The sequence below is a fragment of the Hyperolius riggenbachi genome, chromosome 5 (genome assembly GCF_040937935.1).
Source record: "Hyperolius riggenbachi isolate aHypRig1 chromosome 5, aHypRig1.pri, whole genome shotgun sequence".
NCBI classification, from domain to species: domain Eukaryota; kingdom Metazoa; phylum Chordata; class Amphibia; order Anura; family Hyperoliidae; genus Hyperolius; species Hyperolius riggenbachi.
Window position 1 is genome coordinate 391,950,967 of NC_090650.1, and position 21,513 is coordinate 391,972,479.

Below are 21,513 nucleotides of genomic sequence, written 5' to 3' on the forward strand. Positions count from 1 at the left end.
TTGTTACAGCGCTGTCTCCCCCATTGAACTCTCCCGCTGCGGTAGGCTTAGGAAGCCCGAGTGCTCCTGAAGACGGGTGGCTCCATCCTGCGAATGCGCGGGAGCATGCTTGTGCATGCGCAGTACAGAGCCGTCTCATCCAAACCACTCGGGCTCACAAAGGCTTCCGAAGCCACTTGCGGTGGAAGAGAGCAGTCTTTGACCCATCGGTCGAAGAATGCTAATGGGGATGACAACGCTAGAACGAGGGGACCAGTAGAGGACCAGGTAGGCTCTTTGGGACCCAGAGACCTCCCTCTCCTTAGCCAAGTATCTGTTTTTTTGTTGTTTTTTTTTAATTTCAAAATCACTTCGGGCCCACTTTAAAGGGATACTGTAGGGGGGTCAGGGGAAAATGAGTTGAACTTACCCGGGGCTTCTAACGGTCCCCCGCAGACATCCTGTGTTGGCGCAGCCACTCACCGATGCTCCGGCCCCGCCTCCGGTTCACTTCTGGAATTTCAGACTTTAAAGTCTGAAAACCACTGCGCCTGCGTTGCCGTGTCCTCGATCCCGCTGATGTCATCAAGAGCGCACAGCGCAGGCCCAGTATGGTCTGTGTCTGCGCAGTACACTCCTGGTGACATCAGCGGGAGTGAGGACATGGCAACGCAGGCGCAGTGGTTTTCTGACTACAAAGTCAGAAATTCTAGAAGTGAACTGGAGGCGGGGTCGGAGCATTGGTGAGTGGCTGCGCCAACACAGGATGTCTGCGGGGGACCATTAGAAGCCCCGGGTAAGTTCAGCTCATTTTCCCCCAACCCCCCCTACAGTATCCCTTTAAGTACATGTTTAGGTTTAATTGTTCCACCAAATAGGCCACTTGCTATCAGGCAGTGACAAGATTAATTATGTGCCCCTCTTCAAGCTCAAGAAAAAAATGCTCTTGGTCAGGGATCCCCAAACTTTTTTAGTCAAGGGCCGGGTCAACATACTTTAGACTGCTGAGGGGTTGGAGTGTACATAAAATGATGTAGAAAAACATTACATTGAACCTAGGTAGTGTAACCCACCTTCTGGATTGGCTGCTTTGCGGTTTCGGTCTTCTCTGATTCGCGGAGGTCTGTACTGGCAATGCTCAACTGTCTGCCTGGCTACTGTCTGCACAAGGAACAGAAGAAGGTGCTCCCCTCTAAACCAGAAGACAACAAAGCAAACATTAGCAATATAGTACCAGAAAATTAAATCTCATTACATTATGATAGCAAAACAGGGAAACAAGGCAAAGTCAGGTTAGGTAAAAGTACACAAATCTGACTCTTTTGCTAAAAGCAATAACTAGTAGCCTTCAACATCACCTCTCCACAGAGCACAACTCTACAGCCCTCATACACCCCAAGCTCCCATCTGAATGTAGCCTAATGTTTTGGGCAACAATAATAGCGTGTGCAGAGCTTCAGACATGGGCACTCAATTCATGAGGAGCAAGATAGACTAAACGCCACATAATAAGAGTCAACCTGCATTTTTCATGATTTTTGCTTTATGATTTGTCTTTTTTTTTTTTCAAGAGGTCATAACATTGTTGGAATATTGTATAATGGATTTGACAGTGTGAAAATAGTGAAAACGTGTTCTGCTTTTCCCTGGCAGTGTGGTAATAATGGCTTTATCAGGTGAATTCCTGTATGAATCAGGAGTGTGGGAAAATAGGAGAATGAAAGTAGCCAGTCTGTTACTAGAAACTGAAAGTATCTGGGGATGAACAAGACTTAAAGCGGAATGAAACCCAGCATTTCTTCTTTGCTCTAAATTATTATTTACAGCACATTATATACTATAGAATTAAAAGTAAAATAACCCGCACACCACGTACGTATGGAATTGATCAAAATTTATATTTCAAAAGAGTAAAGCACAAGGCAAAATTGTATATATAGCTGCAGTAGCCAATTAGCATCAAGGGCCACAAACACTGGGATTATACAAAAAACATTGCAAATGTAACAGGTTCACAAAGGTATAATGAATCACAAGTATACTAAGTACATGAGTCTACCACAATATGTGCATACAAAGCATATATGATGAGTAGATAGCATACATAATGAATAAATGGCATACAAATGAACCAAGCTCAAGAGTCCAAAAACCCTGACAGCGCTGTTTCGAACTACCTTTCTCAAAGGGTTCTGGATATGATGATCAGGCTGCTGTAATTGTGATTAAGCACATTATATACTACCACCATTTTTTTTATACTAGAACAGCATTCAATTAGTTTTATACTAGAACAGCATTCAGTTAGTTAAACACAGGGCTTGAAAGTTCAGTGCAGAGAAAGCTGGATGCATCCGAAGTGGAGATAATGTTATCTTGTGTTTACTTAATTGTATCAAGTGAGGAATGTGACACATTCTTTGACTGTGCAGACTCTCCTGAACACAGACACTGAAAGCATGTCTGCCTTCAATACAAGATGATTAACCTCCCTAGCGTTCTGGACGAGCTAGGCTTGTCCAGAGACGCCGGAGGTCACCGCTCAGGCCCCGCTGGGCCGATTTGAATAATTTTTTTTAAAACACGCAGCAAGCACTTTGCTTGCTGCGTGTTGTGTCCGATCGCCGCCGCCCGCCGCTACCCGCCGCGATGCAGGGCCCGCCCCAGCCGAGACCCCGTGCGCTGCCTGGCCAATCAGTGCCAGGCAGCGCTGAGGGGTGGATCGGGTCTCCCTGTGACGTCACGACGTGCGTCGTCATGGCGACGGGGGAAGCCCTCCTGGAAATCCCGTTCAGAACGGGATTTCCGGATGGGTGATTGCGCCGGCGGGGATCGGAGGGGTGCCGCAGGGAGGGGGGAATCATGTAGCTAGCGCTAGGCTAGCTACATTATATATTTAAAAAAAAATTGCAAAAAACGTTCCCGCGGCCACAGGGCCGCGGGAATCAGAACGCCAGGCAGGTTAAAACCAGTTATGAATAAAATGCAAAGGCAGCTCAAAGCAAAAATAAATAAACTACTTTTGGGAACTTGTAATTTCTAAATGAATAATAATATATGCACAAATGCAAATATGATAACCGTAGGGCATATAAAAAGTAGGAAAACAGGATGCAATTATGGGAGGAACAAGTCAGTTTTATAGTGTAAAAGTGGAAACTATTGAGCGTGGGCTGCTGAATCCAGAAAATAAACCATGAGGATCAGAGGGGCTGGTAATGTACTGATATATTTATGCTAATGTAAATTTTGACAACCAATACTTTTACTAATGTGTATCTTTTTTTTATTTGAATGCTGATTATAACCATGTTCTATATAATTTTAGCACATTCTATGTATAATACTACAGGAATATATTTTTACATAAAAAGATTCTGGTCTAAGTATTCTATTTATTTCAATGAGGGGTTACTGTTACACACCTATATTGTGACTGACCGTGGCCTTGTAGCCCGTATAACTGGCTCTGGGAGAGTTAACGCTTTGAGCTAAGCTGCATACTAAGTTAATAATCCTATATAGTAAAAGAACAATGAAACCAATGAAAGGCAGCTGACGCATGTGTGTACAGAATGAAGAATGTATGAAATTACCTGCTGTTTGGCATGGTTACTAGATTAGTAATGGTCAGGAGCCGGTACAATAGATCCAGCCGGGCAGACTTTTGTCCTGCAATCAATGTTTTGCATTTACATTTCTCCCAGCAATCACAATAGGCTGTGGGCGATGTACGCTTTAACCTAAAACAGACAAAACCAAGTTGATGTTTATTACATTAAGATAGCAGGGAGAGAGAGCTTTAGAAAAATTGAGGGCAAATGGAGGACAACAGAGGTTAAGATGGAGAGACAGAATATGCGATGCTATGAACATGGCTCTGAAACAGCTAAAAGAAGCAGTGACTGAAACGCATCTGGCGTGCAAAAGAACATATTGTACATATGGTCACAGAGAGAGAAAGAGAGAACCCAATGTACAAGAACTTACTTGCAGTCGTGTCCCTTGTGACAGACCCTCGCACACTCAGTGCAGCAACAGAGACTCTCCAACAGGCCGCATGTTCTGCACTCAAATATGTCCTGAGAGAAGACACAAACAGAGCGGTACATCATGGCAGTCTAAGGAAGATATACCCTTTACGTGTTAGCGTAATTGCATTTAAACATACTAAAGAGGAAGCCGAGGTGAGAGACATAAATGCTGTCCTACTTCCCTTTAAAGGGAACCTGAACAGAGTAAAATTATTTAAAATAAACATATGAAGTAGCTGCAAATGACATACTTACATCACCATCAGTTCCTCTCAGAAGATCACCATTTTCTTCTTACAACAATAATTCCTTCCAGTTCTGACAAGATTTTGTCAGAACTGAAATATATTAGTTGCTTTTCAGGCATGTCAGATGACGGTGGGCAATAGTAATGTTAGCTATGAGTACGTAGCTACTCATAATAAAATTGTACATTAGATAGAGCTGCCTGTGGCAAAGGGGGGTGTATCTTGCCTATGCTGCTGCCTATAGCCGAAGTGTTCAAGTCGCAGTACACGTAACACCACTACTTCCTCCTTCCGGGTTTGAGGGAGGAAGTAGTGGAGTTATGTGGACCACATTGGCTATAGGCGGTGGCATCGGTAAGTTAAAGCATCCCCCCGTCAGGAGTAGCGCTAATTAAATTTCGATCACATCACTAGTGGGTAATATATGAATCCCCCAGTGTGAGATATGCTGCAAGCAGCAAGGTTTTTCCCACATGCAGGAACCAAACTAAATGTGAACCAGCCCATTGAGGAACATTGACTGTCACATCTGCATGCGGGGAAATCACGCACTGTTCCATCAAGTGTGACCCCTGCCTCAAGGATGTGAAAAATGTGGACCAATCATACTTAAAGGAGTTATCAAGGCATTTGAAAAGAAAATAAGTGCTACTTACCCAGGGCTTCCTACAGCCCCGAGCTCTCAGCATGTCCCTCGCCACAGCTCCACAGTCACCTGTCGCTGCCTCCCGATCCCCGGCGATGATGTCAGGCTGACCTCCTGGTTGGCCTGTACTGCGTCTGCGCGAGCAGCACTGTCAATGACCGCCACATGGACCGGAGCGTACTGCGCAGGGGCAGAACTACTGTGCCTGCGCAGTACGCTCTGGTCTGACATCGCCGGGGAGCGGGAGGTAGCGGTGGCTGACGGTGGAGCTGTAGTGAGGAACATGCTGGGAGCTTGGGGCTGCAGGAAGCCCTGGATGAGTAGCACTTATTTTCTTTTAAAATGCCTGATAACTCATTTAACCACTTGCCGACCAGGGGAATTTTCACTGATCGGTGCTGCGTGGGCTCTACAGCCCGCAGCACCGATCAGCAGTGCAGCAGGGCGATCAGACTACCCCCCTTTTTTCCCCACTAGGGGGATGTCCTGCTGGGGGGGGTCTGATCGCCGCCGGCCACTAGTGGGTAGCGGGGGGGGGCTCCTCAAAGCCCCCCTCCGCAGCGTTTTGTGCACTCCCTCTCCCTTCCTGGGCCATTGTGGGATAGGCTTCAGCCTATCATATGCCGGCGATCCCCGGCCAATCAGAGGCCGGGGATCGCCGATCTGACTTACGGCGCTGCTGCGCAGCAGCGCCGTATCATGTAAACAGCAGGGATTTCTTCCCCGCCTGTTTACATTTTGCCGGCGAGCCGCTATCGGCGGCTCTCCGGCTGTTCACGGAGACACCCTCCGTGAACTGACATGGAAAGGCCGCTCGATCGAGCGGCCGTTTCCATGGTAACCCGCAGACGACCAGTTTACGCCAACCGGCGTTAGCTGGTCGTCAAGAGGTTAAAAGCAGTGTCTCCTTACCTGGTTAATGTGCTCGGCTCCCGTCCATGTGAAGCTGCAGGTGTCGTTGCAGCACAGGACATACAGGGGAGAGTCATCTGCGTTTGTGCCGGGTGGACAGATCATTGCCTTGAACACATCCTCCTCTTTCTCATTTGTCTCCGCTACAAAGAAAGAAATGACATTTCAGACATTTTCTAACAGCCCTAGATCCTCCACTCATTTCATTCAGGCAGCACCACCGGAAATAGGGAATCCACAATAATTCTACTTACCCTTGGCAATTTTCTGAGCAGTTTCCAGGATGGTAATGGCTGCTGGGTAAGCTCTCCCGCTAACAGCTGACATGAAAGGGGTCATACCTCGGGCATCCCTAGAAAGAACAATGACAGATGTCAGCGGCCATCACCAGAACTCACCAACCCTATTCACCTCCTGGTGACACTGCATATAGATGTGCAGCACCAGGACTCACATACATTTCTTAGATTTGTTACTAGAGAAAAGTAAAGAAGTAATAAAGTTTAAATTATTTAAAAAAAATAAAAATCTAGGCTGAACCAACCATTGTGCCAGTTACTGCAGGTAACTTATTTAAAGTGCACCCTGGGCAGTTCTTCCTGTCACAAATGGGACACAGAGGCATGTTCCCATCTGAAGGACGTTATACAGGAAAACTTCAGACTTACAACAGTTTAGGGGTCATCCCTATTTTATCACGATTTAAACCTCAAGTTAATTTTCTCACTCAGGACAAGACCATGAACTTGCCTAGTGGTGATTAACTAGAATATCAAAAGAAAAAAAATGCAACCAGCGAGCAATGTATAGAGGCAGAGTCTGGGACGTACTTGGCAGACAGGAGGTCTCGGAGATACGGCTGCAGGACTATACTATCACACAGCAGCTTCAAGATGAAGTGAGCATTGGCCTTACGATCCTTGGACTCCACTACAGACGGCTCAGATGAAGGGCCTACAAGAGGATTAACAAAGCATGTAAACATGCGCCAGCAGAATATACAATTACAGCAGATCAATACACTACAGTCTTTACATATAGAACTACAGCAACTCTGCACACCAAGCTCAGCATTTACATATAGCACTACAGCAACTCTGCACACCAAGCTCAGCATTTACATATAGCACTGCAGCAACTCTGTACACCAAGCTCAGCATTTATGCACAGCACTACAGCAACTCTGTACACCAAGCTCAGCATTTACATATAGCACTACAGCAACTCTGTACACCAAGCTCAGCATTTATGCACAGCACTACAGCAACTCTGTACACCAAGCTCAGCATTTACATATAGCACTACAGCAACTCTGTACACCAAGCTCAGCATTTATGCACAGCACTACAGCAACTCTGTACACCAAGCTCAGCATTTACATATAGCACTACAGCAACTCTGTACACCAAGCTCAGCATTTATGCACAGCACTACAGCAACTCTGTACACCAAGCTCAGCATTTATGCACAGCACTACAGCAACTCTGTACACCAAGCTCAGCATTTACATATAGCACTACAGCAACTCTGTACACCAAGCTCAGCATGTATGCACAGCACTACAGCAACTCTGTACACCAAGCTCAGCATTTACATATAGCACTACAGCAACTCTGTACACCAAGCTCAGCATTTACATATAGCACTACAGCAACTCTGTACACCAAGCTCAGCATTTACATATAGCACTGCAGCAACTCTGTACACCAAGCTCAGCATTTACATATAGCACTACAGCAACTCTGTACACCAAGCTCAGCATTTACATATAGCACTACAGCAACTCTGTACACCAAGCTCAGCATTTACATATAGCACTGCAGCAACTCTGTACACCAAGATCAGCATTTACATATAGCACTACAGCAACTCTGTACACCAAGCTCAGCATTTATGCACAGCACTACAGCAACTCTGTACACCAAGCTCAGCATTTACATATAGCACTACAGCAACTCTGTACACCAAGCTCAGCATTTATGCACAGCACTACAGCAACTCTACACCAAGCTCAGCATTTACATATAGCACTACAGCAACTCTGTACACCAAGCTCAGCATTTACATATAGCACTGCAGCAACTCTGTACACCAAGCTCAGCATTTACATATAGCACTACAGCAACTCTGTACACCAAGCTCAGCATTTATGCACAGCACTACAGCAACTCTGTACACCAAGCTCAGCATTTATGCACAGCACTACAGCAACTCTGTACACCAAGCTCAGCATTTACATATAGCACTACAGCAACTCTGTACACCAAGCTCAGCATTTATGCACAGCACTACAGCAACTCTGTACACCAAGCTCAGCATTTACATATAGCACTGCAGCAACTCTGTACACCAAGCTCAGCATTTGCATATAGCACTACAGCAACTCTGTACACCAAGCTCCGCATTTATGCACAGCACTACAGCAACTCTGTACACCAAGCTCAGCATTTATGCACAGCACTACAGCAACTCTGTACACCAAGCTCAGCATTTACATATAGCACTACAGCAACGCTGTACACCAAGCTCAGCATTTACATATAGCACTGCAGCAACTCTGTACACCAAGATCAGCATTTACATATAGCACTACAGCAACTCTGTACACCAAGATCAGCATTTACATATAGCACTACAGCAACTCTGAACACCAAGCTCAGCATTTATGCACAGCACTACAGCAACTCTGTACACCAAGCTCAGCATTTATGCACAGCACTACAGCAACTCTGTACACCAAGCTTAGCATTTACATATAGCACTGCAGCAACTCTGTACACCAAGCTCAGCATTTATGCACAGCACTACAGCAACTCTGTACACCAAGCTCAGCATTTATGCACAGCACTACAGCAACTCTGTACACCAAGCTCAGCATTTACATATAGCACTACAGCAACTCTGTACACCAAGCTCAGCATTTACATATAGCACTACAGCAACTCCGTACACCAAGCTCAGCATTTACATATAGCACTGCAGCAACTCTGTACACCAAGCTCAGCATTTACATATAGCACTGCAACAACTCCGTACACCAAGCTCAGCATTTACATATAGCACTGCAGCAACTCTGTACACTAAGCTAGACTGCATTATCCCAATAATTAAAGGTTTATAGGAAAAGTAAAAGCAGTTTCACCTGGTATGGTTGATGTACTAGCCCCTTGACCTGTGCCAGTGGATGCTGTGGTAAGGGATCCTACTGCGGGGGCCAGGATAAAATCTATATCACCATCTTTCAAAAAAGAGAACAGCATGATGTTTACCAATACGCATCAATCATTAGCAAACTTGGGTGCATCCCCCACAAGTACAATCACATATGATTCTCAAGACAACAGAAAAGGCCACAACATTGAATTTTTAAGCATCACAGTAAATAAATATGCATAAAAACATACAAAGAGTTCCTGGAAGCTCCAATGTACCACTCATTACCCTGTTAAAGTGTACCTGTAAGGAAAAAAAAGTGACTCTGGATCCAAAAGAGGCTTCCCTGTCCTACATTCCTCCGTTCAAGCGCTGGGACCCCCGAAAAAGGCACAGGTGCAGTAAGCTCTGTCTCGCTCAGGTTTCTTTGGAAAAAGCCAGGCTGAATTAGATCTGCACCACTGCGCAGGCGGGAGCAGCTTGCGCCGTAGCACAGACCCGATGGTGCTCTGCCATTTTCACCAGAGCCTGAGCGGGATGGAGCGCACGCTCCACTGAGTTCTGGTTCACCATGAGCTTGCTGGTTAGTGTGTACCTCTGGGTTTTTCAAGTCCTACTCCATAGAGCCAAATTAATCCATGCCATGCACTGATGAGGATCAACTAATCCGGAACAGTCTGTATGCATGTTGGATTATTATGGCTCTGAACTAATTACAAGCTGACATCATTGCATTCCAGCGGTTCTGGAGGAGTGTTTAGCTTCTAAGGGTAACAATGGTTAATTTGCATATATTTAGCAGTGTTGCTCTGGGAGACATCTCAAGCTCACTCCAACCTGAATTATCGCAAATTCTTTCTGTTTTAGGAAAGCAAACTTTTGTTTTGCACGTGCGAGGATGATGCTTTTTGGGGGTCCCAGCGGTGGAAAGGTTCTGCAAAGGATGACAGGGGAAGTATCTTTAGAATCCAGAGGTATCCTCCTCCTGAGGCAAGTGCCCCATGGGGGGAATTTTTTTCCTTACCGGTTTACTTTAAAAGGTGGGGTGGGGGATAAAGAGGGAGGGAGAAGAGTGAGAAACAAATCAAGCACTTCCTCACAGGTCAATAATCAATTAGTCCGCTGATAGAGATGTGCCAACCTGGCTTCTAATTTACCGCCCACCTGGTAAATTCCTGCTGCAATGAGGCAGAGAACACTTGAGTCTCCCATAGCAACAGCTAACATTTCATCATGAACAATTTGTAACACCCACTGGTCTCAGCTCATTCTCAGGTCTTACTCACCCGGATCCATGGGAGGCGGGTCTGGTACCCAGCTGGGTGGAGCTATAGGAGGGGACACAGGGTCTTGGTGATCACTTGAAGCCCCAGCTTCGTGTCTCCCGAGTCCTGCAGCCCGCAGAGAGCGCCGCATCATCTCACGCAGCCTCAAGCTGGCAAAAGAGCAAACACAAAGAAAACTCAGCATGGCGGTCATCGCAGAACATCTACAGCACACCACAAAATCCGCTCACTCCACTTCCCAAGTCATCAGCTTCATATAATACATGAGGTTTACTGGACCATCTAAAAGCAGACCTCTTACCTTCTGCTTATCCATACATGTCAAATCAGAGGAGTTCACATTCTCTTGTGATCTGGGGGATTTGTGCGATTGATTTAGATTCCACAATTTCCAAAATAATTATTCAATAAAACAATTGGATAGCAGAAAACTTTATCAAAGTGATTTGTGGGAACAAATCGATTTGCCACATATTTGTAACTTGGCTACAGATTACAATTTTACATTGGAATCTCCGTTCAAAAGGGTTTTGCCTTTACAATGATAAAGCTCAGTAAGCTCTCCGACCTCCAAAACGCATATGAAAAAAGTAAAGCAAGTTGGACCTCCTAGATCACCATACAAACAGGAAAGAGGACCTGAACATTTTCTGTTCAATCAAGATGAGAAAACTGAAGAGAACAGTCAATTTGTACTTAAAGGAGTCATCAGGTCAAATCTAGTAAAAGGAGTTGTACTTACCGGGGGCTTCCTCCAGTCCCAAGCTCCCAGGACCTCCCTCGCCGCAGCTCTGCCCGCAGCCGTTCGCCGGAGCTCCGACCCGGTCCCCGGCGATGAAGTCAGAGCGACCTGGAGGTCGCTCTGTACTGCGCCATCGGCGCTGTCAATCACCGCCACGTGGGTCGGAGCGGACTGCGCAGACGCAGAACTACTGCGTCTGCGCAGTCCGCTCCGGCCCACGTGGTGGTGATTGATAGCGCCGATCGCGCAAGCTCAGTACAGAGCGACCTCCAGGTCGCTCTGACGTCATCGCCGGGGACCGGGTCGAGGAAGGTCCTGGGAGCTTGGGGCTGGAGGAAGCCCCCGGTAAGTACCACTCATTTTACTAGATTTGCTCTGATGACTCCTTTAAGTCAACACATCATTTATAGTCTGAGACAATGCACAATAATTAAACAGTGGAACGTAGCCATGTAATTTGGGTGGCGGAGTTTCTATTCTTACAGTATACATTTTCAATATATGCAACAGGTCTGATGGCTTTCATTTAGTTATAAACACTCTCCTTTACACTCTTGCGGAAGGAAGTTATTGAAATCTACGCCCTGTTTAGGAGGGAGGAAAAGTGCCTGGTCCGTAAGAGGCCAGAGACTTAGTATAAAGTGGTTAATGAGCAGCCTGTATACATACACAGCAGTTATGTGACTGCAGCCTGCTAATCTCACCACTTCCCTATGTCTGCTTCTGCATAAGCCAATTAGTAAAAATCATAACAGACATGTCAGTTATGTCACGGAAGAGCCGTGAGAAAAGAAAACACCATCGCAATCAGTTTTCTTCACCGACTGTCGTGGACGTGCCAGATCATAATTTGATGTGTAGGTCCTTGCAGTCAAGCCTGGGGGTCTGTTTTTCTTTGTAGCTGATGGAGCTCTTTTCATGAAGTCCCCTTTTGTCTCTGACTGTCCCAATGTTTGTTTAATTAACTTGGTCAAAAAGTTTCTTCAAGGAACCAATCACATCCAGGTGTGAATTGCTGAGCTGACAAGATACCATTTGGTGATTCCAGCAAAAGCAAGCTTTCCACACAGCAGAGCTCCAGACAGTGGAGCCATCCCATCAGCATAAAGGCCCATACGTGGTTCGCAAAAATCCGACGTGTGTATGGGCCTTTAACCACCCTGGCAATTTATTTTTTCGTGGCGCACGGCTGCGGGTGTTTTTTTTTTACCTATTTTTTTTTTCTTTAATCACGTAGCTAGCCTATCGCTAGCTACATGATTCCCCCCTCCCTGCGGCATCCCTCCCACCCCTCCGATCGCCGCCAATCATACCCGACAGGAAATCCCGTTCTGAACGGGATTTCCTGTATGGGCTTCCCCCGTCGCATGGCGACGATCGGAATTACGTCATTGACGTCATGGGGAGTCCCGACCCACCCCATAGCGCAGCCTGGTGGTGATTGGCCAGGCTGCGAAAGGGGTCTGTGGGGGGGGGGGCCTCTTTCACGGCAGGTAGCAGCGAGCGGGTAAAACACGCAGCTATCAAAGTGCTAGCTGCGTGTTTATGCAAATCGGCCCACCAGGGGCTGAGCAATCCACCGCGGCGGTTATGGACGAGCTGAGCTCGTCCGTAACGCTCAGGTGGTTAAACATAAATGTAGTATATGATTTTAGCCTGTTTAAGGAATACCGTTTATATGAGAGGTATGAAAGTTATATATATATATATATCTTTCTGCTGGTCCGGATCTGGTGAATATTTTAATATTAAATCGGGGCTACTGACATACCCAATCACCGAGGTATGCAGCTGCCTCAAGCCAGAACATGTTACCCTAATCAAGTTCGATGTCCTAATTGTCAAGTTCTGAGGAATATGAATCTGTGGTTGTGTGTGCGGGACGTGTAAGCTGAGTTATGAACAGTGGCGTAGCTAAGGAGCTATGGGCCCCGATGCAAGTTTTACAATGGGGCCCCCCAAGCACTCTATACATAACAATTGATACGGCGCACCAAAACCTGCCGATGGCAACTACAGTGTCAGAAGTGTAAGAAGGGGATGGGGAGCAGTTTGTTAATGATCACCACTATTCAAATTATCTATAGAAGTGATTATTATGAGCACAGGACCAATAGTGAGCTAATACTGTAGTTGAAGGTGGGCCTTTTGGGGCCCCTCTGGCCTAAGGGCCCTGATGCGGTCGCAACCTCTGCAACCCCTATTGCTACGCCCCTGGTTATGAAATATGTCATATTGGGTGGATGGAAAATGTCCCACCCAGAAGGGCAACTGCCCCTGTCCAGCCCCTGGGCTGAACCTGAGACCCCACCCAAAAATGTAAGTCATTCAAAAGAACTCGACAGGAACTCCTCCCAAGTCCTCCAAATTCCATCATCACAAAGGCATGCTGTTGCTCTGAGGACTGAGCAGCGGCCATTTGTTTGAACTTTGCTCTGGAAACAAAAGAACTTAACGTGCATACCCAGAAGGACATTTTCACTACCCAAGTATCCTTTTATTTCTTCCCTTACTTTTATTTTTATACTGCGCTACTATTGTCTCTATAGTTGATTTTAATGATTTTCTGTATATATTTATATTGCATTTAAAAATAAAAGTCTTCTAAAAGTAATTTCTCTTTCAGCTATACCTACTATTCAGCCACACACAGAAAGAATCCTAGCCTTCTGAAGATTTGCTACCGAGAATTATTATTAGTCAGAACAGGATGTGTTCTTTAGTATGAGGCAGATTGGGCTTCTCTTCCCATTAGAAAAAGATGGTGGCAGCCTAGTATTTTGTGTTTTATAGTTCGTATTCCTCCTTCTGGTCTGTCTGCAGCCGAATGCCAGCGATTTCCGCGCACCGATTGCGTCCATGAGATTGAGTAATCTGTGTGCTGAAACCAATCGGAAGGCATTGTGCGGTCCGACCACTAGAGGGCGTGTGACAAGTTACACTTTTTTTCTTTAATATAAATACCTTCGGCTGCTGGAGGATCCAGCACGATTCCCAGGACCATTGCTGGACACAACAGAGATGGCGTTGGCAATAGCTTCCACAGCAGATAATCTCTCTGCGAACGTGTTCCTCTCAGAGCGCTCTGCTTCTGAAACAAAGAATAATCATCACTTGTATTCTTCACAGCCCTGCTGCCCCCACACCATCCACTACAGAATACTCATCACTTGTATTCTTCACAGCCCCGCTGCCCCCACACCACCCACTACAGAATACTCATCACTTGTATTCTTCACAGCCCCACACCACCACAGAGTAATATAAAAAAAAAAGAGTTTAACTTTACCCAGGGCTTCTAATGATCCCCTGCAGACATCCTGTGCCCGCGCAGCCACTCGCCAATACTCCGGTCCCCACCTCCAGTTCACTTCTGGAATTTCAGGAGCTTACTGTGCAGGCGCAGACCATACTGGGCCTGCGCAATACACTCCTGGAGACATCAGTGGGAGCGAGGACACAGCCGCGCAGGCAGTGTTTCTACGACTTCAAAGTTGGAAACTCCAGAAATGAACTGGAGGCGGGGCCGGAGCATTGGTGAGTGGCTGTGCGGGCACAGGACATCTGCAGGGACCATTAGAGGCCCCTGGTAAGTTCAACTATTTTTCCCCCGACCCCCTACAGTATTCCTTTAAACTGTTTTGCAAAGATTCAACTTTAGCACACAAAGCAGTGGCTATATTCCTATCCTAATGCGCTTCAACTATACTACATAGGGTAGAGGCTAGTGAAGAACTCAAGCATGGGTGGGCAAACTTTTCTGGCCCACATTACTCTCTCCCTCCCCGCAGAGTTGTAAACGCGTGTAGAAATAGGCTTTAACTAACCTAATCGCACTTTCCATCAGCAATCTCCATGGCAGTGGTGGAGTCATGTGACACGCTGGTACATCATGACAGTAGGAGACCCGTCATTACGTACCAGCGTCACATGATTCTACCGTCGCCATGGAGATCACCGCTGGAACATGCAATTGGGTGAGTTAAGCTTCTAATTACGCACAGTATAAACATTTTCAGGGAGGGAGGACAGGAGAGGAGTCCAGCCCTCAATCAGAAGGCTGGATTCAGGACACATAGGGGCCAGTTTCCCAGGCCTGATCTACAGCAAATCAAGCAGGGGTGCCTCAACTGAAGTCTCACCGTTTTCTGCACCCATATTCAGAGTCTAATGCAATCAAAACGCAAACCTTGCCGACTTTTGAAATGGCCGCCAATGTGTATTAGTAAAGCAAACCAGTCACATCACAAAAATGTGCCAAATGAAAAAAACTGTCTATATATGGGAAAAAAAAGCTTGTGTGTTTACCCCTACCCTCCTCCTCCTTGGTCTCCTTGTTGCTGGTTGGGAAGCAGACGGACACGCAGGCGTGTAGGATGTTGCGGTTGCCATCACACCGGTGGCTGAGGAAGGTCTGCAGCATCTGTGTGTTCTGATCCAAAACCACTCCTTGCTCCAGATTTATCAGATACTGCCTGCAGGCCTCATAATCACACCGCAGGATATGCTGCATCAGGGTTTGCTTCTGAAAAACACAAAACACGCACACGTGAGAACCAGCACCAGTTCAAACACTGGAGAACGGCTCAGCAAAACTGGACATCGCAAAAAATGGTCTGCTAATTACACGCACAATGGTTTCAAACCTCCCTTGTTATAAACGCCATCTCATATTTAAAAAAAAAAAAAAAGCTATATAACTGAAAATTTAAAAAAAGGCTGTTTTCTTTGCTACTGATGTTCTATTAATTATCCATACTACACATACAGTTCAATATATCATAAGTTTTTTCCCGCTTCGGCGTCCCTTTAAAGCATGCATTATGCTACATTTAAAAAAAGGAGGACCAGTAGAGCCTTTGGGCATGACAGAGGCGGTAATAACCAATCCCTATAGACACAGAGGAAACAGGCTTCGGGTGTGTGGCATATGGTGGGGGGAGGGGTAATAACATAAGAACTGTGCTTTCTTCAGTGTCCATCCCAGGCATGGGCAAACTTGGGCCTCCAGTAGTTAAGAAACTACAAATCCCACAATGCATTTGCCTTTATGAGTCATGACTGTGGCTGTCAGACTCCTGCAATGCATTGTGGGACTTGTAGTTACTCAACAGCTGGAGGGCCAAGTTTGCCCATGCCTGTTCTAACCCCAAGTGGCAAGGCTTTTTACCATGCTAATGCTTTGACCAACAATGACAGACAGAGTATACTTTTTCTCACCGATATCACAGCTGGACACAGTGTTTGTAGACACACCTTTCTTTTGTATGCAGTTCAGAATAGTGTATGTGTTGCTTCGTTGGCTGCCTGCACCCCCCTCCCCTATTATTTGGAGAGGATATTCCCAGGTTTTGCATCTTGCATACTCCTGCAGCTGGTTGCAATTTACTACAAGATAGGGATCTTTCCTTTTGGGGAGGGGGCAACATAGACTATCCCCATTGGAGGGTGGCTAGGCCTTGCGGTGGGCTGTCTGCTGTTTTCTGCCCCTCCCCTCTGGGTTGCAGTAGCTGCGCTGAGTGGTGGCAGTGCTTGGGGTGCTGTCAGCGCCCCCTCTTCTCCCCCCTCCCCCTCATTTCTTGGGGGCATGGAAGGCCTACATACATCACCCCTGTTGAGATGCAGGGAGTTTTGTGTGGGCCAGCTCCTGCAGGGCATAGTGGTGAGTTGGTTTGGACTCTGCACATTCTGGCAGGCTTATGCAATAGTCATTAGTTGTGCCATTAGTTAATGGACATTAGGCAGCCAGTATACAAGTCAGGTGATACCCGGGCTGAGCACGCACACTTTTCTTTTGTTTGTATTTAGGTCCACCATGTTTCCCCACGAACAATAAGGAATGAGGTTTAGGATTCTTCTGTTGCCTTTATAAATGGCTGCTTGGATTTGAGCTCTGAGCGTTGTAACCAATTACTAGAGAAATCATACAAAGGAAGCAAATACCGTGTATGGCAAAATCTCAAATGTAACCATACCTCAACAGCCATGATAATAATGGCAGCCTTCTTCTTGATTGTTGAATTTGCTGGTAGATTTGCCAAGGAGTGAACTCCCATTCCAAGACTGCTGATTGGAGGAAGGTCCAGCCAATCAGGGTCTCTTATTCCGCCCATACAGTCTTTAGCCATAGGATAAATCGTACCATTCCCGTCTCTTAGGATAATGGGAGATTCCTAGAACAGGACACATTACATTATTCCAACTTCTGCTGAAACTGGCCAATATCAGGGTAAAACAAAAGGGGAACCTATCTATACAGACCTGTCCAGCTGTGAAGATGGCCACGTTCCTCTCATTCTGACCAAGGAAGGCAATGCTGCTGGTGGGAAAATTATTCTCCTGTTCAGCCTTTCCTGTTGCCAAGTCAAAAATACAGTAGCGCACCCAGGTTCCAGTCTTCAGCACAGCATGAACGCCTGATAGAATACAAGGAAAAGGGTATGAGGCTAGGACTACACTTGCATTTGCTCTCCACTCACCATAGACAAGACTCAAGGCAATAACATTTATATCACACTTTTCTCCTGGTGGACTCAAAGCGCTTGAGCTGCAGCCACTAGGTTGCGCTCTATAGGCAGTAGCAGTGTTAGGGATTCTAGCCCTAGGACTCCTTACTGAATACAGTAGGTGCTGGCTTACTGAACAGAAAGAGCAGAGATTGGAACCCAGGTCTCCTGTGTCAGAGGCAGATCCCTTAACCATTACACTGTCCAGCCACCTTAGGCTCTTGCTAGCAGTCAATAGTAATCACACGTGATGGGAAAACAAATTAAAAGCGGACCTGAACTCGGAACTTTCTCTATGCTCTAAAAGATAAGCAACAGCATAATAACTTCTAAAGAAAAATATATATATTTGTTACAGCTGAAATAAATCTGCAGTGTGTCTACATCCTTCTTCCATGGAAGCAGTCATAGGGTTATTCTGTTTACATATCAGCTACTCTGCCAAGGCTGACAGATGATAGATCAGATTACAGTTGTGATTAGTCACAGATGAGGAGGAATTACATAAGCTAAACTCTCTAAATACATACAGGGTGCATATCTTTATTTTTTACTTATGTCCTGTACAAGAGCTCAGGTCCACTTTAAACAGCTACCTAGCTAGAGTAAAGCCTTTAGATAGTTCAGAGACTTTCCAGCTCTAACTCTGCACCTCCGTTGCCGTGTACAGCGCTCTGAACATGTCCAACAAGAGCTTGTGCCCACATGCACAGTGAACTAAAGACGCTCATTCTGCAGCCGCTATGTGCTACTGTGTAGGTGTGGTCAAGCTCTCACAGTTTCTGTATAGTTGTGCTAATGCACCAAGGCAGGGCTGGGATGGATTCTTAAAGAGGAACTGTCACGAAAGTCTTAACATTTAAAAACACAGACAAATAAGAAGTACGTTTCTTCCTGAGTAAAATGAGCCATAAATTACTTCTTTCCTTTGTCGCTGTCACTTACAGTAAGCAGTAGAAATTTGACAGGTTTTGAGCTAGTCCATCTTTCCATAGGGGATTCTCAGAATGGCCTTTATTCTTTAAAAAGACACCCCCTGAAATGGATTTAAACAAAGATGCTGGCCAGCCTCCCTACTCACTGTATATTTTTTTGGCAGTTGGACGGAGCAATTGCCATTCACTAAGTGCATTTTAAAAATAAATAAATACCTGTGAACACCCCATGAGGAGATGGGCTAGTCCAAAACCTATCGGTTCTGCCAGATTTCTACTACCTACTGTAAGTGACAGCAACATAGGAGAAAAGTAATTTATGGCTCATTTTACTCTGGCAGAAATGCACTTAAAGAGGAACTTGAGCCTAAACAAACACTGTTATTAAGTTAATTAGTTATGTTAATTAAAATAGATAGGTAATATAATCTTTTACCCACCCTGTTTTAAAAGAACAGGCAAAGGTTTGTGATTTCATGAGGGCAGCCATCTTTTTGGTTGAAAGAAGGTGACAGGGAGCATAAGACACAGTTCCAACTGTCCTGTGTCCTGATTCCCCCCCCCCCCCCAGTTGCTAGGCAACATGAACAACATAGGAAATCCCATCATGCTTTGTACAGCATAAGGGGAAAAAAGCCCGTGCAGTTTTCTTTGATGGGGCGGAGCTTAGATAAAAATGCAGCTAAAAATGAGACTTCTATAAGAAAAACAAAGTTCTGATGCTGTGAAACTGTTAAAACACCAAGCCTTTTCAGTGCTGCTGAGTAGATTTTTAGTCTGAAGGTTCACTTTAATTGTACATGTCTACATATATTTTACATTTTAATATCTTCTTGACACAGGTCCTTTAAAAAGAATCAGGGGCTAACTGGTGTTAACAGAAACTGTACTCTGGTTGGATGAAGTACAAACCTTTGGAATCCACGTTTACAGCCAGGATTTCAGTCTTCTCAGGAATACATAACTTTTTAGGAGTCCTCTGGAAACAGTCAGGGACTTTGGGAGTTCCACCTGTCTTTACCACCTAGAGGAGTTTTCAAAAAGGTACAAAACCAGTTATTTAACTTTCACGTAAAAAAAAAATATCAATATTGATAGCTCCTGTCCAATATAGGATAGCTAGCCAATTTATTATGGGAACTTAACTCAAAGCGTTCTTTCTCCCAGAGCCAGTTATATGGGTTACAATACCACTGTATAGATTTGTAACAGTTACCCCTCATTGAAAATAAATAGAACACTTACACCCAAATCTTTATGTAAAAATATATTCCTGTAGTATTATACATAGACAATACATAAACTATATAGAAAAAGGGTTATAATCAGCATTTAAATAAAAAAGAATGGAGATGCATTAGAAAAGTATTGGTTGTCAAAATTCACATTAGCATAAATATATTACCAGCTCCTCTGACCCCCTCATTTCATTTTCTGGAATCAGCATCCCCCACTCAATGTACATGTCCACATTTATACTCTGAAATGGACTTGTTCCTCCCATAATTGCATACGTATGTTTTTAGCCTTGTCCATCACCAGAATACTTCCAGTTTCTAGTAACAGACTGGCTACTTTCATTCTCCCATACTCATGACTTAAATTGGAGTCATACAGGAATACACCTGCACACAGCTCGACTGCACCTGCACCAACTGGACAACTTACCGAGGCCAGTCGCAGGATGTGGAGGACGGCAGCAAGGGAGCGATCAGGCCGGAGGGGGCTGTAGGAAGTCCCAGGTATGCATACATTTTTCTTTTTTTATACCCCCCCCCCCCCCCCCCCATCTCAGGCACACTTTAAGCTACATACAGACACTTCATTATTTTCCTCCCAAACTGATTAAGGTGAAAGTCTTTGAAATGAATGCTATATAGATATGCACCTTACTATATCCAAGCAGGGAGAGTGGAGGACACTGAAGCCCTGTATACACACACACACACACACACACACACACACTATACGTCATGTATGTCAGGAGGGTCACTTACTTGAAGTTCATCAATCCTCAGGAGTCGGCAATCTTGAAGCAGTGAAGATGGGTCAGGATCACAACCAGGAGGGCACTGGCTGCTGGTACTATTCGATGTCCCAGGGAACTTTACAGCAACATAAGCACCATCTACTTTAAGCACCTAAAAGGCATTAAGGTGAAAAGATACCAGCTGATGAATTGAGTGTTCTTGGACAACAGTAGGTAGAAGTATAAAATTGTAGAAAGTATCAGATATGAACCTTGCCCACAGGGACATTCTTGACATCTTCAACAAACACCACCTCTCTGAGGGACCACTGCTCCTCATTGACCTTCTCTTCTTCTTTGGGAGCTGGTGTGGATCGCCTTCGTTCTGAAACACACCAATAAACTTTACCTACATGAAAAATGCTGAAATGTTCAGTTAATTTAGGTTTGTATATGGTATACACACACTGCCCAGCCAAAACACAAACCACCTGCCCTCTTTTAGGTAAATGCAGCTCTGATGCAGGTCTGGCAGCAGGATGCTAGCAACAAAGTCATAAAAGTTGAAGGGTGTGCTGTCATGGACTGGACTTTCTTTACCAACACATCTCACTAATGAAGGGTGGACTGAAATATGGGGAATATGCAAGTTGAGCCAACACAATAAACATTACGAGATGTTGCCAATAATAAAAAAAAAAAAAAAAAAAAAAGGAAGAGGCAGAACTGTAGAACACCATATTTATTCACTATGTTCTCCCGAGACTGAGGTACTTGGTACAGCGTAGTTGCAGCTTTTCTAGAACAGTTAAAGAGGCTCGGAGACGAAGAATACTAAAGCTCCGATACTTATCAGGGGCTTACTCCCGCCCCATAAACACGACCAGGTCCCACACCGTCCTACCACGGTCTGCCGTTCAGCCGCAGTGAGCCCTGGTAACAGGCTCAGTGGCGTCAGACCAGGTCTGTGCATGCGCAGTAGAGCCTGACTGCCATCAACTGAGCCTGGTAACTGTGATCACCGCGGCTGAACGGCAGACCGTGGGAGGATGGTGTGGGACTTAGTCGTGTTTATGGGGAAGGAGAAATCCCCGGATAAGTAT

General features: G+C 45.4%; 1 protein-coding gene across 12 annotated transcripts in view; it reads right to left on the reverse strand.

Annotated features, from left to right (window-relative positions):
- The window catches only part of UBR5 (ubiquitin protein ligase E3 component n-recognin 5), a 122,936-nt gene that overhangs the window by 43,636 nt on the left and 57,787 nt on the right, over nucleotides 1-21,513 (reverse strand). For 6 of the 12 annotated variants that reach the window (XM_068237757.1, XM_068237752.1, XM_068237753.1 and 3 more), the window contains 15 exons: nucleotides 20,683-20,795; nucleotides 20,439-20,582; nucleotides 19,354-19,465; nucleotides 17,262-17,416; nucleotides 16,976-17,173; nucleotides 15,309-15,525; nucleotides 13,965-14,091; nucleotides 10,259-10,407; nucleotides 8,962-9,057; nucleotides 6,650-6,773; nucleotides 6,074-6,171; nucleotides 5,820-5,962; nucleotides 3,970-4,061; nucleotides 3,576-3,722; nucleotides 1,053-1,171 (listed from right to left, as the gene is read on the reverse strand). In XM_068237757.1, the coding sequence (XP_068093858.1) occupies nucleotides 1,053-1,171; nucleotides 3,576-3,722; nucleotides 3,970-4,061; nucleotides 5,820-5,962; nucleotides 6,074-6,171; nucleotides 6,650-6,773; nucleotides 8,962-9,057; nucleotides 10,259-10,407; nucleotides 13,965-14,091; nucleotides 15,309-15,525; nucleotides 16,976-17,173; nucleotides 17,262-17,416; nucleotides 19,354-19,465; nucleotides 20,439-20,582; nucleotides 20,683-20,795 (2,034 nt within the window). The remainder of the gene's footprint in view (nucleotides 1-1,052; nucleotides 1,172-3,575; nucleotides 3,723-3,969; nucleotides 4,062-5,819; nucleotides 5,963-6,073; nucleotides 6,172-6,649; nucleotides 6,774-8,961; nucleotides 9,058-10,258; nucleotides 10,408-13,964; nucleotides 14,092-15,308; nucleotides 15,526-16,975; nucleotides 17,174-17,261; nucleotides 17,417-19,353; nucleotides 19,466-20,438; nucleotides 20,583-20,682; nucleotides 20,796-21,513) is intronic. The other 6 variants (XM_068237756.1, XM_068237754.1, XM_068237751.1 and 3 more) reach the window with 3 other exon arrangements.